General features: G+C 43.4%; 1 protein-coding gene across 4 annotated transcripts in view; it reads right to left on the bottom strand.

The window, feature by feature from the left end:
• Srgap3 (SLIT-ROBO Rho GTPase activating protein 3) overlaps window positions 1-16,621 on the bottom strand; it is a 225,779-nt gene that overhangs the window by 64,517 nt on the left and 144,641 nt on the right. For all 4 annotated transcript variants that reach the window (XM_055628653.1, XM_055628654.1, XM_055628655.1 and 1 more), the window contains exon 4: window positions 4,086-4,148. In XM_055628653.1, the coding sequence (XP_055484628.1) occupies window positions 4,086-4,148 (63 nt within the window). The remainder of the gene's footprint in view (window positions 1-4,085; window positions 4,149-16,621) is intronic.

Raw genomic sequence — 16,621 nt, 5'->3', positions numbered from 1 at the left:
TAAAATAAAAAGAAAGATACACAGAGAGCCTGGGTAGAGCTGGGACTAGAACTCAAGTACAGAGGCCTTCTCCACTACCCCAAACTTGAACATGGCCTTCAGGAGAGAGGCATCATTACAAGTATTTCCTGAAGACCCAGAGTAGATTTCATACCCCCAAGCTTGGCCCACAACCAAATCAATTTGCATAAGGTATAGCATATTCATTACTCTGGTTTCAGTGTCTATCGGTTACTAGCTTCTGCTTGGTGTGGATACCTGAAGCCCTCTCCATTCTGTTCTCAACAAAGAAACAGGGCTCCTCCTGCAGCCTGAGTTTGCAAGGCAGGCCCAGCAGCCAACCAGAGTACCAGTCAGTTACCAAAATAACAGCTGTATCTCATGACCTAGAAATATAATGAAAAACTAAACATAATTCTAGCTGAAGTTTGCTGTTTGCTTTGTTTTTGTTTCTATGGAAGGATTGTACCATGGACCACAATGTCACTCTGTGTTCTTCTTTTTTCCGAGTCAATATGTGATCAAAGACTATAATGTGGACAGCTGATGGGAGTTCAGAGAACGGGGCGGAGGAGGCTGACAAACAGATGATAGAATTGATAACCATCATTACCCTCATTAGGGACCCTAGTTGTAGGACCACTTTTTCCGTAGGACGTTGAGAAGAAAAGAATGAGGCTGACTGCATAGTCCCTTTGCTACCTTACTCATTCCTTAGTTACTATGCCTGTGAGACCAGGGCTGTGGAACAAAGGGAGCTAGGAAGATGCGTATATCAGGGATGTTAAGTAGAAACTTGTAGCAGTGAAGTCCAGGAGGTTCACAATGCCCCCAGGTGGCTGTGATGGACAGCTAGACATTGCCTAGGCAAGGCTTTAGCACTGTGACTTCAGGAAAAAGGGAGTTTTCTTTTTCTGTCTCGTGACCCAGGGTTAATAGCAGAAGTTTGGGTACTGGGGTCCACTCACTTTAGGTTTCTTTTTCTTAATCATCCAGAAAACTGCCACCACATGACTGGCTACAGCTGACCCTAGCTCAAATTGCCAATCCACAGACTCGCAAGCAAATAACATGGTAGGTTTGAAGCCATTGAGTTTGGAGGCAATTTGTTAAGAAACAGTTGAGCAAGCCCCAGGCTCTGCCTCACATTCTGTCTCCAGACTGTCTGTATGCTCGGATCTAACACGCCTTGCCGGCAGAATCCATGGCCTTCACTGTCTACACAGCACTTTCCCATTCCTTTGCTTCAACCAGTACCATGGGAGCATCAAGACTGAGCAAGATGCTGACAGAGACCAACTCTAAAACATTCCTAGTTCTCGGACAGCAAAATTTCTCTGATGCTACAATGGAAAGCTCTGATTTTGGGGATTACACTATATTTCTAAGTAGCTGTGGTCCTCCTACAGTATCTATGGTGAAGGCTTCAGGACACACCCTCATAAACATATCCAGATACCAAGCTCCATGAATGTTCAAGGCTCATATAAAATGGTGCAGTGATTATAAAGAACCAACACATTTTCCTCCCTACTGTATCATCTTGAGATTCCTCATAGCACCTAACACAATGCTACACCGTATAAATGGGCCTTATACTGTGTCATGGTGCTTAGGAAATAGCAAGAACTCTGCATGTATTTCTGAATGTAATGCACAATATTTTAAAAAATATTTTTGACCCAAGGTTGGTTGAGCCTATATGTGTTAGTTAGCTTTTTGTCACAGTAGCAAGTGCTTAAGAGAAATTAAAGGAAGAAAAATTAATTTTGGTCCATGGTTTCAGAGATTTCAATCTGTGCTCAGCTGATTTCCCTGCTGGGAGTTTGTAGTGAGGCAAAGCATCATGGACCAAGAATGTAGGTCAAAGCAAAATGGCTCACCTCTTGGAACCAGGTAGCAGAGAAAGACAGACAGGAAGGGGCTAGGGGCAAGACACCTTTCAAAGACATATCCTTAGTGGCCTACTTCCTGCAATCAGGCCCTTCCTCTTCTACCTCCCAATAATATCATCAAATAAAGCTGCATAGGTGGACCAAGCCGTTAGCATATGAGCCTTCCGGGGGGTACTTCAGACTCATGGATACAGGAACTATGGATATAAAGGGCCACAGTTAGTAATAATGGGGCATTTATTGTTGGAACCTGAGATCCCCTCTCCTTCGCATACACCAAAAGAAGAGAGAGCTGGGAGGCATAGGACTCTTCCTTTCTACCAGCTCCTAGAGTACCACCAGTAAGCCACCGTGAGCACAGCATGACAGCAAAAGGCTTGTCATGGGGTAAGCCAGCGCCTACTTGCATGCCTAATAACAATAGTGTTTCTGTCCAGCTGCCCTAACCTGTAGACAGAATAGGCAGCTATCCACACAGATCCTGCTGTGTTCAGGACACCAGTACCATGAGGGACACAGAGATGCATTATCCTCTCAGTCTCTGACACTACCCAGTCCTGTTCAGTCAACAAGCCACAGGAAAATGATCAGCCCTAGTTTTCACAGACAGAACTGAGAGGTGAAGTGATGGTGTCAATGCCACACGCTTGCTGAGTAGCTAGTGCAGCGTTACTCATCAGCCCACACCTGACTCCAGAGAAGTCACACTGCAACAAGGGAACAGGCGCAGACAATAAAGACACGAGGTTTTTATAAGGCTACAAGGGGACTCACAGCCTAGAGGTAGCATATATCTGAAGGTGTTAGGGTTTGGAAAAGATGAGTATAACTCAGGTGGGATCATGACTGATGCTGTATCTGCCACAGTAAGCAGTTTAGGGATGGTTTAAAGTACCTGGGAGGATGTGTGACATGACACCACTTTAGACAAGAGACCTGAGTATCTGCAGAATCCCCGTGTCCATGAGGCATTTGGGAACCAATCCCTAGAGACTGGGGGAGGATTTCACTATGCTTTCCACTTGAAAATTAGATTTGATCCAGATTCTGACTTCAGAGAGTCTGCCTTCTCTTCACCTCTTTTCTCTGTGGTACTAGGGTGAACCTAGGGCCTTGAGCATACTGGGCATCAGCTCTACTACTGAGCTACATACCCAGGCCTCTCTTTACTTTTATTATTATAATGTTTTATATTATAGAACGTATATATTACTATATAATACATATTACAAGACAAGATCTCACCAGGTTGCCCTGGCTTTGTCCATACTCTATAAGCCCGTGCAGGCTTCAAACTTGTAATCCTCTTTCACCAAGGCACTCTCCCCCTATTTCACATCAGTTAAAAAAAAAGTCTTATTCTAGTTCCTCCCCCCCCACCGCTGCTGGGGTCTACACTGGACCTTCCACCTGAAGTACAGGCCCTGGACCAGCCCCTGAGGAACCCGGTATATAAATATACAGATAGTAATAACAGAGAGAAAGGGTTTCATACAGCCTACACTTGTTTACACATTAAATTAGGACTTTTATAAAGAACCTCTACACTACATCAAACATAACAGTTCTACCTGGTACTTTACCTGTGAGCCTACCCTCTACAGTACCCCAAGGCCATCTACAGGGCTTTCCACATTCTCACCAAGGAAGCCAAAGTCTGTTCTTGCCCTACAGCCTAGACAGAATGCTTTCCATCCCACTGCCTTCCTCAGTGCTAATGTCTATCTCAAGCCAAGGTCCCAAAGCAGGGAGCAAGGTCTAAACTGGGTTGTTCTCCACTAGAAACAGTCAGGCATGCTCACCATTTACCTTTGAGTTCTTCTCAGAGCAGGAGAATAACAGACAAAGACAAAGGGATCTAAGCAAAACATGTGCCTGTCTAAGGCCACAGTCACCAAGCACCACAGTCTACGTTCCTGCCCTCTGGAGACTTCACACCATGTTCTTCCACCCCCCACTTCAGGACCTTTGTGCTCGGAACACATCCCATATCTGGCAGATCATGTTACTCTCTCACACACTTTAACTTAATAAACACGCCCAAGACCCATTCCAAACATAAGGAATCAGGAGTTGGGGTCATGAGTCATTGCATGCTTTCATGATAACCCATGTCACTCCAAATTCTACCCTACCTCCTAAAGAGACAAGAGGCCCAAACAATTAGCAATGTTCCTGGGCAGAACTTACTGTGTAGAGCTCATTGGTCACCTTCAGCAGCTCCTCATGCATCTGCAGGCCAATTTCTTTGCTCTGGAATACAGAAGAACACATGTCAGTGCGTAGAAATGGTCTGGTTGTCCTTTCAAATGCAAATTGCGCAAAAGTAGCACAGTTACTCCCAGCCCCTTGATTCTGAAGTGTGGGTTAATATCTTCCAGGGCTGTCAAAATGAAACTTCATAGACTTTATAAACCTGGTGAACTTCTTATTGTCCTTCCTCCTCAATTCAATCTATCACCATATCCTTTACCCCTCATAGCAGGGACTGGGGGTTCACTCTCCATCACCCACCTCTATTCTCCCTACTTCCTAGTAGAACCATTTGTTCCTCTAGCTCAGTCCTTCCAGTGAACTTCTCACACCCTCACCCTACATGGTGGACTGTTCTTTGTGCTGATATAGTCCTGGGCTGACTTAACTAGACAAAGAAGTAGGACATGCATGATGTAGGAGAAGGTTTTAGGCCCTCTGTAGAGTATGAGCAAAACTCCGCACAACCCCTGTTGGCACCAGTGGGCATCTAGAGACAGAAAGAGGATGTTGCCTTAGGAGGGCAGAGTAAAAGGAACCTGGTTCCTTTCATTACTTTCTGAACCCTGATTGATCCTAAAACTTTGAGCTAGTCTCTATCTACATTTTGTGGCTTTGTTGCTTAAGATATGTTAATCTATAGTCTCCTGTTACTTATAGCCAGAGCCCCCTAATGTACACAGCCTCATCTTCCATCACCAATTCCTAGAATAAGACAACCTCACTACAGAACCAGGTCTCTAAATCTACCTCTTTTTGCCTAGGTTGGGTCTTATCATGAAGGCTGATGGAGCTATGGCTTCATTCAGAGCAGAAGTGGGAGCCACTGAAGGCTTTCGAGTGGGAGGATAGGATGCTCAGGGTCATGCCTCAGGAAGAAGTACATGTACATAGAGCATGGACTGATGGGGTGGGGCCAGAGGCATGTTCTTGTAATTTTTCAAGAGAACTGTAAGCCACCATATGGAACCTGCTGAGTCTCAACTCCTGGGCACCTCCCCCAAGCAGCCACAGAGCTGATGCTTGGCCAGCAGCCTTCAAAGCATCTTTATTATTGTTAGCTTTTTTTCTTTTGGTTGGAGAAGGGAAATAGTCCCAATTACAGTTCCAAATACTACTGAGTAATGAACCCAAACCAAACATTCCACCAGGGACAGGAGGCCAAAACCAAGACAATCTTCAATAAGCCACCACACCCAGACCTTGGAGACTCAGTGACAACATACTGGCCCTCGCTGTCCACATTTTTTGAATATTTGCATGCCTGCAAAGGACATTCCTTCACACACAAGGTTGGACTAAAGAAGATTCAAACATCCCATTAGTCTTGCCTTTCTGACAATCTGACAGTAAACTGAGGCTAGCCAGCCACCATAAAGCAGGTATCCCTGGCCTCTTTTTTCCCAACAGCTTAACAGTTTCAAGGTTAAACTTCCTTAGGGACAACTTTGTTTAGGGCAATAGCCTATGAATGGGTGGCAAGATGTTGGGTAGCCTACCTGCCTCTTCCTATTAGTAATCCCTACCCTTAGCCTAAAGTTGTGAGCACCACAATCATTTCTAGACATTGCCAAATGTCATGGAGGGCTAAAACTACTCCTCAGTAAAATACTGCCTTAGGCAAGACCTCCAAGCAGCAGCTTCTCTGGCCTGCAAGAATATTTTTTTTGGCCACTTGGTGATTCTAGAAAGTCTGAACACTTTCCAATATTTAACAATCAAGATATTTCCCTCATAAGCCCCAACTTTCAGCTACTCTAGGAAGACTAGATGGCCCAGCATTCCAAGCCCTGTGTCAATGATGGCAATCTCATGTTCTCCAGCTGGGCACAGGGCCCACAAAAAGTGTTTCAACTTATGATTCAGAAACCAGGAGTCATTTCAGAGAGGAGTGGCCATTTGTACCTCTGGGTGTTCATAAGAATGACAACTGCTGGGCCAGGACATCTGGCATGTGACTGGACTTTGGAGCCAGCATTCATCCCACTCTCCAACTTGCAGCCTGTAGGCTACATGCACACCAGGATAGCTATGAGTCCAGCCCAGCACAAAACTGTAAACTTGCTCAAAACTTCATGAGATTTCTGTTTGGATTTTTTTTCCTGTAAGTCAACTGTGTAGTTCTCAACCCTGAATTTTGTATACGGCCACATTGTATGGCAGTCCCAAAAGGATGGAGACACCTAGTAGGAACTTCTGAAGACTCATGGCTACCCAATGGATCGCAGCACCATGTTTGGATTCATGGCACTCTGAGCCTATGCTTGAGCCTGTGGTATTGCCTCCAGTTCCTCCCTAGCTTTGCATCCATGGAATATCCACACACATGGAATATCTAGTTAGAATCCAGCCTCTACCAAGCACTGCAGACAAAGGTGAACGACAAAGCCCAGCTTTTTGCAGTATCTAACAACAGCATTCATGAAAACATCTTTCATTTACTTGATACTATTCAAAGTCCCTTCCATGTACCCATTTAAACCTTTAAGGCAACTACTACCATTTTTCTCTTTTGACAAATTGGGAGAGCTAAAGCTTGAAAAAGGTTGAGCACCTTGCCCAAGATGGCACAACTAGAAAATTTCAGAGGCTGGAATCAGTTTTTGGTTGGTCTGGCTCAAAAGCCTGGTCTGTTTCTTCAGGGCTCAGTGCAGCATGCAGTCACACAGATGAAAAACAGCCACTGCAAAGCTGCAGTAGACACAATACAAGCCACAGGCAGGTGTGGAGAAGGCCAATCCCACAGGACACTCTCTAGGTCTCTGATGTACCTTCTCACCATCTGCTCAGGTATTGCCTCCCAGGCCATGTCCCCCACACCCTGACACCCACACTCCTGCATCTAGCCAAGAAAGTCTGGTTCCTTTTATTCCAATTGCCCTGCATTTATTCCAATGGCCATCTCTTGCTTCTCCTTCTAAGAGAACATGAGATGTGGGTGGAACCTGTCTATGCCTGGCTGAATCCCCAGACAGGGGCTGGCTGTGACAGGGTGACCTGGAAGTTTGTCTCAGGGTTTGGGTCACAGAAAGAACTGTGACCCAGTCTGAAGCAAGAAGCATTTTCCTTGAGGGCCTTTCCTGTGAAATGTTGACCACAAAGACTTGCATACAAGAAGAGCTCTATAAATGCCCTAGGATACTCTCATGGATGAAATTTAAAGTTAGAGAGAATGAAAAAGTGGTCATTTTTATCCTTTTGCATCAAAACAAGCAAACATTAATTTGCATCAACAAAGCTAAAATGACAAAGACAAAGTTTCTCTTGTAATGACACAGTTCCATTGCCATGAGTACCGTGCCATATGTAACCTGATTTAGTTTTTAATGCAGGAGTAATTATGCTTTTGAGGGGAAACTCCTAAGACTTTTTTTTTTTTTCAGAACCGAGGTATATAGCTCAGAGGAAGAATGAGAACATAGGTTTGGTTTTCAGTACCACACCCAAAAATAACCCTCAATAATAATAAAAGGCCTGCTTTAATATAGATCTTAGGGCTTATGAGCTACATTTTGAAAGTTTTATCCTTAAGGAGTCTGCATCTATTCCTATCAAGCTAACTCAATGATGGGCTGTTTCTAATACTAATGTCACCTTCTATGTCTCCTACCAAACTCAGGCTGAAACCTAACCCTCAAAGCCACATGGTAATAATATTGAAGACAGTTAGGATTAGTCAGAGTTAGGAGAACTGCCCCCCCCCATAACAGGTTTAGTGACTGTGTACAAGAAGAGAAATCCCAGGTAGCACTTCTTCCTCCATCTCACTATGTAATCTTTGCACAATATCGGGGTTCTACAGCATCCCTACCAGCAAGAAGGACTTTATTAGTTATGGTTCTTCAACATTGGACTTCCAGCCTTCAGAACTGTGATCAGAGAAAACTTTGATTCTTTATAAATTACTTACTCTGTATCATTCAGTTATAGCAACAGAAAAATCTAAAAATAGCACTGTCTAATTTTGAGGGAGCTCTCACCTAGGCCCAAAAGGCCACAATCACATGCTCTCTCTCACATATGCAGATCCTAGCTTCAAGTCTTTTGCTTTGTGTTTAACCTCCAGTAGAACATAGGGAAGCCAGGAAGCTAGAAACAGGCCACTGGGTGGACACTTCACGGGAGAAGAAATGGTAAATTACAGAGTAAATGAAAGTAAGAAGTAGGAACACTAGGAGGTCCATGACAAGGTCCAAGTATGGTGAGGGGTGAGGAAGTGAGACAGTGGCCAAAGGCTTAACCAAAATGAAGGGTGTGTGAAAAAACTATATGGAAAACTACAATCATATAATGCAGGAAAAAAATTCAGTTAGTGTAGATTAGAAAACAGGTGTCACGCAAGTAGACAGGAGAAACACCTTGAGGAAAAGGTTTGAGTAGGAAAAGAAAGATTGAGGAGAAGGAGTGTAGAAAATGGGTTAGCCAAAATTAAGGATACATAATCCCCCACCAAGGCCTCTATTTGTAATATGTATGGCTTAATACAGAGACTCATAACTGGTCAGAGCACCAAGTAACAAGTGAGTGCTCACTTATGAATAAGTCATCTATGTTATCCTCCCACCATTGAGGCAGGGCTCAGGAAACATCACAGAAGAAAGGGCAGAAAGAGTGGGGAAGAAAGCCGTGCCGTGCAGCCTTCTGGATATGACATGGTCTCTGTACACATCAACCCACAGAGGCTGTCGCCTGCATAAGACCACCACAAGATCAAGCCAGCCAGGATTCCTGCATAGATGTGGCCCTGAGGCCCCACTCTTACATAAGGAGCTCTACTGGCAGTTGATAGCTGCTAAGGGAGTGAGAGCCACACTCTTCTGGGGACATGACCATTTGTAGGTTGTCCATGCTCCAGTGGATGGCCACACACCATGTACATATAGGCAGTGGGTTATTAATAACAGTTTATTAGAAAAAGATACAAAGTTGGGGGGGTATGGAGGAGCTGGAGGGAGGTTGTGTTGGATATATAAAAGCAATGCACACTGTATAAATGTAGACAATTTCCAAAGAATAAAAAAATATTTTTTAAAAAAATTAATAGTCTTAAAATGTTGGATTGGGAGCTCGGAAGATGGCTCAGAAGGTAAAGGCACTTGCTATAAACCTGGCAACCAGAGTTGTCACTTGGAACCCACATGTGGAAGGAGAGAACCAATACCTGTTAGTTGATTGCCACATATGTGCTATCACACACACACACACAAACACACACAGACATATACGCATATCAGTCAATCAATCAATGTAAAAACTTTTAAAATGTTGACTTGAATAATAAGGCTCCTCCCTTCGTTTCTCCAAGAAGACCATTCTAAATAGCTCTTTAGAATATTCTTGGTCAGGAATAGCTTCTATTGACTCTCAGTCATCTCTGGGGGCCTCTCTGTCTCATCAACCCCTGCTACAGCTAGACCTGTCTCTCTTCTCTCGCCTTTGTTTGAGTAGATGTTCTCATGCTGGGTCACAAACCAGGGCCATTCCAGAATCTTTCTAATTCTGGGGTTCCAAATTAACAGAAGCAAATAAATATAATGAAACAACAAAACCTAACTCTCTTTCAATCCTAAATCCTGATCCATTCTTCTACTGTCTTCATCCTCTGTCTTGTTGCTCATCAAATCACAAACTTAAGACTCAGGGCACTCCATGGTCAGATGCCTGGAGCATGTGAGCATTGGCTAGTGCTCAGAACCATTGTGTTCTTATGTCCGGAGCAGAGGCTTAAAGGCATGTGCCAGAGTGTGGACCTATCTGCTTGTCCTGGAAAGTCAATGTGCCCTGAACACATTGGCTCCAACCAATAAACAGTCAGCTCCTCCTAGAACAATAACAAGGCTCTCTGTGTTGTTGCCTAGTCCCCTTCCCCTCAGAACAAGTGCCTGGGCCTGGTTCCTGCCCACCTTCCACCTGACCTTAGACAATTTTCTACCCTCCACTAGTTTGCTGTTCCCTGTTCTTGGCCACCCCTCAGGCTTCTTTTCTTAGAACTAGCATGTGTCTCCTGCTGCTGCAGCTCCAAACGGAATCATTCCTCTTTAAACGGCAAACCTGGCCTCAAATCCTCTCCTCCTTCTTCTCTTCCTCCTCCTCCCCATTCTCCTCCTCAAACTCAGCAGAGGTTCTCAGTATCTCCTGAGGACATTTTGACCCAGAAAGCCTCCTTTTCAGAGCTGCTAAAATAACTGGCCCAAGGGCACCCAAGGATTCCTCACAGATGTGCTTTGAATGTGCAAAGGTCCCATAAGCTCATGAAACTGAGTGTGCTTCCCAGCTGGTGACACTGTTAGGGAAGGCTGTGAAGCCCAAGGAGGTAGAACCTTGCTGGAGGAAGTAGGTCATAAGGAGCGGCTCTTGCGGCATTATAAACTAGCCCTACTTCCTGTCCTCTCTCTTCTTCCTAAATCTGGTGCAGTGTAAATAACTGGCTTATACTCCTGACACCATGCCTTCCCCACTGTGACAGACTGTTCCATCTCAAACTATAAGCTAACATAAACTCCTCGTCTCAAAGGAGATCTTGGTGGGTATTTGGTTACAGCAATTAGAAAGTAACTAACATAGCTATGGAAGAGTGACTTGACATAGTCAGGAGAGAAGTTTCTGGATCTCTAGCACTGCTACTGATAATAATAATCACAGTACCTGCTATCATTATTCACAACAGTGTCTAGTGCTATTACTATGAATGGTACTATCATTGTAGACAGTGACAATACTAGCTACTGTTTCTGGGCCACCTGGTGTATGTCGACAACCACACTAACTGCTTCTCAGATGCCTGTGTGAGATAGATCAGATGTTTGGGGGAGGCATAGATACGACCCCACTTTGAAGATCAGGATGCAGACATCCAATAAAGGGACATCATTTGCCCACTGTTGACTAGGATAATAAGTGCACCATTCTCAGTCTTTCCATTCTGTTGCCTTGGTGAGAAAAAGTCTTTCTTTTTTCTTTTTTGTTGTTTTTGAAAACATTTAAAAATAATCCTAGTACAAGGATGTCCAAGTGCCTTGATCTTAAAGCATACTGATATTTACAAAGCTCTGCTTCAGATCATTGTAAATATCAGAAAACATCCAGTCCTCCTTGCCGTCTTTTAGAATCAGTTGTCACTGGTGACTAATTTCCTACCCAACCCCTAACTTCTCTGCAGGAAGAGATGGTGTAGAACGCTGGCCTGTACCCCTGTGGGCATAGAACTTACCAGAAGTAATCTTTCTTGGCTATGTCCTGATGGTGGCTGACATTTTTCCATTTTCTTCCTCTTTTTTCCTGCTAGAATCTCTTGCAGGCTAGACACTGACACTGAGAGTGGGAAAGCCTCCTGTCCTGGGAGTATGCAAGACCAGTTTCTTATGAAAACCTTCAGCTCCTCAGTTCTGAGTTTGATGTTTTCTCCCTCTCCGTGCTAGTTTCAAGCCTACGGATGCTCTCCGTTCAAAGCACTATCAGTCATTTATGACCACTAAGTCACTGAGCCAGGACATTGCCCCAACTCTCCATCTCTTTAAAGTATGATCTTCTGTTTTGTTTGCATTGTTTGTGAATGGGAGAAGAATGAGAATTGCGTTTGCATTTCAAAACTGCCTTTACTCATGTGTTCACCCTTCCCTTCACTGCCTTTCACCCATTCACCCAGTCATCCATCCATCCTCACACTCATCTACACATCCACCTAATCATCCATCCACTCCCGTCCACAATGCACCTATACGGCCACTCTTTCACTCACCTATCCATCCATCCACCACCTATCCATCCATCCACCACCTATCCAGCCATCCACCACCTACGCCTACATCCACTTTCACCCACCCACTCATTCATCCTTCCACTCACCTACCTATCCCCTCATTTATTCATCTACTCATTCAACCTCCCATCTACTCATCCTTCCTTCCTTTTCTTTCCATTTTTATATCATCTTCCCTAATCCAGGCCCTGAGAACATTCTACCACTACTGTGCATGTAAGAAAATGAGTGTAACAGCATGTAACTTTTCTCCCTTGGTTCGGTCTTTCTGTCTTCAAAAATATCAAAGGCATGTGTAAAATCGGTCACCCTTTGGTGTGGCTCTGAAAACTCCACTAGTGAAACAGACTCCTTGAACGAATGAAGCTCGGTCAAGAACCTTCCGTGAGTGGCTGGAGAGATGGCTCAGAGGTTAAGAATACTGCCTGTTCTTCCAAAGGTCCTGAGTTTAATTCCCAGCAACTACATGTGGCTCATAACTGCCTATAGTGAGATCTGGTGCCCTCTTCTGGCCTGCAGGCAGAACACTGTATAAGTAATGAATGAATATATTAAAAAATAATATGAATGAATAAAATAATAATGAATAAAATAAAATAATAATGAATGAATTTTATTAAAAAATAAAAAAGAACTTTCAGTGGGTCTCAGGTATCAGACACTCAAGAGCCTTTCTGACCCACCCAATTTACCTTTATTGGTTTCCACCCTCTCTTTAAAGTTTCCAATATTTAAAACATTCAGAAACATGACACTTAAGTTTAATAATTATTTTGATTTTGATTTTTTAATTTGAAACGACTTTAGGAAGTGAAATGTTACAGAGACAATTGAAGCGTCCTTGCCTCCTTCCTCTCCACTCATTCCTCAATGACTCTTCTATGGTTGCGTGACAGGTCCATAGCTACCTCGACTTATTCCAGACAGGGGCCAAAAAAAAAAAAAAAAAAAAACAAAAAATAAATAAATAAATAAACAAAACATGAGTCATATAAATTTTTCATCAGGTCTCTACTAAAACGCTGCTCTATGTTTGAGGGAGACTGTTGAAACTGGCTCTCTCTAATCCATACTGTCTTTAAACTCAAAATCCCTCCTGTTCAACCTCTCAAGTACTGGGATTATAGGTCTGTACCACAATGCCAGGGGAAAATATCATACTTAACCTTCCTTTTTTCGCTTAACACATATTTTCAAGTTTTATCCAAATTGATACTAACAGATATAGACCGTTGATCTTAATTGTTTTATACTGTTCTAGCATGTGACTGCCGTAGCTATTTAATTAACCATTCACTGAATGGGCGTCAGATCCCCTGGAACTGGAATTACAGAGGGTTGTCAGCCACCACATGGGTGCTAAGAACCAAACCCAGCTGCTCTGCAACAGCACCCAGTGCTCTTAACCTCAGTCATCTCTCCAGCCCACAGAATAGATGCTTAGCACGGAAATATATAGATCTGGGCAAATGGTAGGCATGCCTGTGTGACGTTGTTTTGATTGTTGGTTGCCACAGTCCCCTATGGGCAGCACATTCCCTAGGTAGGGCCTGAATTGTGTTAAGAGTAAAAAAAAGCTAGCCCAGGATAAGCAAGCCAGCAACATGGACTCCTGTCTTCACCCTGTTCTTGACTGTTATGTGGCTCTAGGGATTCCTGTCTTGATTTCCATGAAACTACAAACTGTAACCTACAACCGTGAGTCAAATATTTTAAACTGTTTATAGAAGGCATCTCCATAAAAACTTGTGTGTGTGCTGATGGCTTAGAACAGCTTCAGGTTATACTTAAAAGTGGAATTGCTTGCTTACAGAGACTGTAATTCTTCCTCCATCAACACTAGACAATTTACATTCCTATGACAATCCCTGACACTCTACATACTGTTTTCCACAAGGGACTGCTTTGTCAATCTACCAGGCATCAAGTTGTGTCTCAACTAACTGTCTTCTGATTACCAGTATGAGCAGCCTTTTTTAATTTTTAGAATTGCAGTTACATCTTCTATAACCTGGGCAGTTGTATCCCTTAATCTGTTCCTATTGGGCTGTTTGCTCTTTTCTGACATATTTGTAAAAGCTGACTTTATTTTTGGGGTATTAAAATTTTATTAAGTCTGTGAAGACCAAATATCTTCCCCTTGTCTCAAAGGTATTTTGTCTATCAATCCATTGTTTTATGTTTCTTGTTGTAGGGTTTTTTAAACTATATAATAGAAATTATTAATATTTTCTTTTAGAGTGTAAATCTTTTTTATTTTAATTGAAAGTAAAATAATATTGAAGAGATGGCTCAGCAGGTTAGAGCACTTACTGCTCTTGCAGAAGAGCCAAGTGTGGTTTCCAATACCCTTGTTCCTGTAAACTCATATCCAGGGGGGTCTGACAACCTTTCTTGGACTCCACAGGCATTGGCACACTATGTACATATATCGCAAACCTCCACACACACACACACACAAACACAAACAACTCTGAACACCTGAATTTCTTTTTATGGATAATTTTTAATTTTTATTTATTTTATGCACATAAGTGATTAGCCAACATATATGTATGCATGTATAACACATGCATGACTGATGCCCTCAGAGATCTGTAGAGGGTGTAGATCCCCTGAAACAGGCATTACGAATGATCGTGAGCCACTGTGTGGGTGCTGGGAACTGAACCTACATCCTCTGTAAGCGCAGGAAGTGCTCCTAATGGCTGACCCATATCTCCAGCCCAAACCACCATAAAGTGAAAATTTTTAAATAATAAAAAGCTGTAAAAATATTTGAAATGGCCAGGTATGGTGGTTTATATCTTTAATCCCAGCACGTTGGGAGGCAGATTTCTGTGAGTTCAAAGCCAGCCCACTCTGCATTGCAAGCTCCACGCCAGCTAGAGATACATGATGAGACCCTGTGTTAGGATTTTGGAACTAAACCTGCTCCTGGGTTGCCCAGCAACTTATGTTATTGTGGCCAGGTGGCCACACCTGGAAGGTATGATTACCTTCCCCCTTAAAGGGCCAGCCATGTGGTCCCTCTCTTGGTCTCTCTTGCTCCTGGTCTCTTCCCTCTTGCTCCCTCTCTTGCTCTCCCCTTTCTCTGTCGGGCCCCCCCCTCTCTTTCCCCCCATCATGTCCTGCTCTCCCCACTCTCTCTCTCTCTCCATATCCACCTAATAAACCACTTTCATAGAAGATCTGTTGTAATCACCATATGATTTAATTTGTCCCCATCATTTGGTGCCGAAACCCGGGAGGGTTATCCTGGCTTAGCCAAAAACCCTCTTGGCCTTCTAGGGAACAATGGATGTGTACAACAGATCTTCTCTGTTCTATCTATGTCTAAAAATCTTTACTTTTCCTATGCACGGCACATCTGTCCCGGCAGCGACAGTGAAGGTGGCCTCCCGGCTCCCTGCGGAGGCCACTACCTGCTGCTCGAACTTGTTCCAGTACTCTGAACCCCCGGGACTCATGCCATGCCAAAATCGACTTGAAAAAGTCGCTGGCCTAACCTATGCCTAAAAATCTTTACTTTCTCTCACTGCCTTTATGCGCACACCTGCTCTGGCTGGGGACTGCCAAAATCGGCTTGAGAAAATCTGCTTTGTGAGCTGCTTTAGGTAAGAAATCGCTGGGAGCTTCGTACATAGATTTGCACACCTCCCCAAGCTCCCTTGAGCGAGATTTTGAATTTCCCAAGAGACGCTTGCCGCCATGTTGGTTTGGGGAGGAAATGGGTGGAGTCACAGCTTCACCATGGACTCCACTCCGCCTTGCCATGCACTCCACACTGCCCAACTCCTGCAGAACTCCAAGCCACGCCATATGTTCACCCCACTCCCACTCCTGTGTCTTTCAAAATTCTGACTACCCTAAGGTGTTCTTTTCAAGCTTTAAAAAATCTTTTCTTCCTGATTTCTGTACACTCTGCTCTTAAATATATATTTAATATATATTAAATACTTTAAATTCTTAATCTAATGATTTAATTCGTCCCCATCACCCTCCCTCAAATACAAAACAAAAACATTTGAAATGGGAGAAGAAAGCCGATAATTTTTAATAACTTATGAGAAATGAAGAAATTACATTGGGAACTACGAAATTATGTATATCTGAATGGCAATGACAGCACCATCTACCAAAGCTCCCGGGATGTGACTAATTTATGCACCAAGGGCATTGATCTGAGCTCACTCTTCTTTCCTCATGTATGCGTTTTTATGACGCGTCCTAACTGAACAGGGTCGGCACACAGGAGTGTTACTTCTGCAGACTAATCCTATGAGCGGCCATGAAGCAGGAAGCATGATCTCTGGTAAACCCTCTTCATCAGACCAAGGGGGTCCTAAGTGGCCCCGATTTTCCCAGTTTTTTCTTAAACGATAAGAAGTTAGAAGCGTGCCTTTAAGAAGTCAAGGGTACCTCTTCTCTCCATGCTGTACAGTCTAGAGTTCTTAGTCAAAGTAATAAGACAAGAAAAAATAAATAAATAAAAGGTTACAAAAAAGGAGACAAACCCACCATTCTTTTTTTTTTTTTAAGATATATTTATTTATTATGTATACAGTGTTCTGCCTGCATGTATGCCTGCAGGAGAGCACCAGCTCTCATTATAGATTGGTTGTAAGCCACCATGTGGTTGCTGGGAGTTGAACTCAGGACCTTTATGGAAGAACAGCCAGTGCTCTTAACCTGTGAACCATCTCTCCAGCCC

The sequence above is a fragment of the Psammomys obesus genome, unplaced genomic scaffold (genome assembly GCF_907164565.1).
Source record: "Psammomys obesus unplaced genomic scaffold, mPsaObe1.curated_primary_1811, whole genome shotgun sequence".
In the NCBI taxonomy this organism is placed as follows: domain Eukaryota; kingdom Metazoa; phylum Chordata; class Mammalia; order Rodentia; family Muridae; genus Psammomys; species Psammomys obesus.
The sequence above is the reverse complement of the archived record's forward strand: the minus strand, read 5'-3'. Positions and strand labels throughout refer to the sequence as shown.